Below are 2444 nucleotides of genomic sequence, written 5' to 3' on the forward strand. Positions count from 1 at the left end.
TGGATTCATAAAACCATCACAGTTCCAACTTCCCGACTACAGAACGCTGAAGCTTTCCGCCCACTATAAAATTGCGGGGGAATCTTCTATAAGACCTCGTACAGACCCCGGGTTAGGCAGATAACAGACATGCCGTACTAAAACTCCAGCAATTTGGGGCATTCTTAATATTTACATAGTAACCAAGCACATAAATTATTAGCAGCAGTTATTAGAAGCAAATAAATTGAACAAGAGCGTATGAGTCACCTCTCTGAAATGCCTTGTTCTAGCAAGATCATGAAGGCAAGCGATTAACCGCTTTCGGCAGTTCCCAAGACAACGCCAACTATCTGGTCCCTTGGATAGCCCATGCCAACTGCTTTCTCAATCATGTCTGCATAGGGGTGATGAACCGCGATCAGGGAAGCGGCTGCATTACCAATTGGTGGATAGCTTCCAAGATGACAACTCTGAAGATGAGGAGCTCTGTTCCCATCATTGGCATAAACAGCTTTATAACCCAGAGGAGGATAAGTGCTTGTTCCCAAATAACCGCAATCAGCTAGTCGCGGCGGCACAAAGGAAACTTGGCTGGCCTGAGGGACCTGTTGCTGCTGCATATTAAGTTGAGGTGGAAGATGAGAATTAGTGTTGGTTGAACCTTCGTGACTAACAGATTGTGAGGTGGCGTATGGAGTTGACTGCAAAATACTGCTGCCTTGGTGTGCCTCAGGAATTTTGTTAGCGTGTGGATTAAGAGCATATGATGCATAGGCAGTTGGAGTTTGGAACCTTGGAGATTGAACTCTTGCGGAAGGTTGTTGTGGTTGCATTGGCTGAGACCAATGCTGCTGGTACTGAGGCAATGGCGGTTGCTGGATAGGTTGGTTTGCTGCCACATTGTGTTCCTGCTTTGGTGGTGGTTGAACTGAAATATCTTGCATTTTAACCCTGTGTTGTGCGTAATGTAGCTCAGGTTGCGGGTTTTGGCTCTGCTGCTCCATTAAAAATGGTTGGTGGTGGGTATGATAATATGCATTAGCTTGATTCATAACATAGTAATCCCGTGGAAGTACACTAAAAGAGACAGGTTGAGATTGCTGCAGTGGCAAATCTTGTTCAGGATGGTTTTTATAAGGAGGTGCGATGCAAATTGACGGTGGAGGTGAGGATATTTGGCATGGAAGAGTAAGAGCCAACTGCTGGTTTGGTTCATCATTGCTTTCATAGTTGGCTTTAATTTCTGAAGGAGCTGTATTAATATCCTTATAATTTTTCTGAGAGTAGCTCACGTTGATTGAGTCTTTCTGTGAGAGCTGCAGTTTAGTCAGCTCCGTTTGGGTCTCAAAAAGCTCTTGTTTGTCCCTGATGATCTGTACCGACCTGTGGACCTGATCTCAAACCAAAAACGATTTAGCCACATAATTAGTATCAATTTTTTCAAGATAGCGCTAGCAAGGAAATACAGCGAGATGGTGGAATATAAGACAGCAATGTTGCCATCCTGGGAGACGGTTTACAGATTGGCCGTGTTGTGGAGCCATTGAGGTATCCTTCAAAGCCATTTGCACGAAATAGTTTTAGAGTTTATGATCTCTAAGTTGGATGATTCTCGGCTATGAGTTGAATACATTATCTTTTATGCTAGATGTCAACATTTGGTGACGGGATGACAGTGATTGCAGGCTGGGGAGATTAAATGCATTTGTTGGTGGATGATATTGCCGAGCGTGCCATATTTTGCAAATGAAGGGAGGGGTAGGAAGGAATATAGACGTACAGTTATAGCAAAAGAGCTGTGGGGAAGCAGGCTCGGAAACCATATAGAGATATATAATAAAAAATCGGAGAAGCAGTGATCCTTAGTATATTATTTCATATATGAAAAGCTTTATGTGTTGTTGGATCTTAATTTGTCCTTGTAAATCATACCTCGAAAGTTAGCAAGGGCCGAGTGAAGGAGAGAAGCAAGAGAGAATAAATAAGTCGGGAATTTTTATATATGTCAAGGACAAATAATCCTACATCAGCTAGGTGTAGGGCCAAAAATCAGTATTTAAGTCCTGCGCTGCCCACCACCCAAAATGACTCTTTTGGGAGGTGACAAGTGATATCAGAGCAGATTACTGCATGCCAGGTGTGTGGACTCTCCATAGTCTAGTGGGACCCTCGGTGGAGCCGATCCGTGACGAGGGCGTCACTTGATTGGGTGGAGGAGAATGTCATAGACAAATAGTCTCACATCGGCTAGGTGTAGAGCCGAAAAACAGTATTTAAGTCTGTCGGTCAACTTTTTTTCGAGATTGATATAGATTATGAAAATATGGTATATGAAAATAATTTTTGAAATTTAATTTAAGTATAAAAGATATATAGTTTGAGTTTTAAAAGTAGTATGTTTTAATTTTTGAAAAATGAGACCAAATGGATCTCATTAGTCTGATAGTTTGCATAATCGTGCC

General features: G+C 42.3%; 1 protein-coding gene across 1 annotated transcript in view; it reads right to left on the reverse strand.

Annotated features, from left to right (window-relative positions):
- Nucleotides 1-2444, reverse strand: part of LOC110027463 — a 22743-nt gene continuing 20299 nt past the window's right edge. The window contains exon 4 of the mRNA XM_020728907.1: nt 1-1373. Coding sequence (XP_020584566.1) covers nt 294-1373 — 1080 coding nt within the window. The 3' untranslated portion in view covers nt 1-293. The remainder of the gene's footprint in view (nt 1374-2444) is intronic.

This window comes from Phalaenopsis equestris, unplaced genomic scaffold (assembly GCF_001263595.1).
Source record: "Phalaenopsis equestris unplaced genomic scaffold, ASM126359v1 Scaffold000428, whole genome shotgun sequence".
NCBI lineage: Eukaryota > Viridiplantae > Streptophyta > Magnoliopsida > Asparagales > Orchidaceae > Phalaenopsis > Phalaenopsis equestris.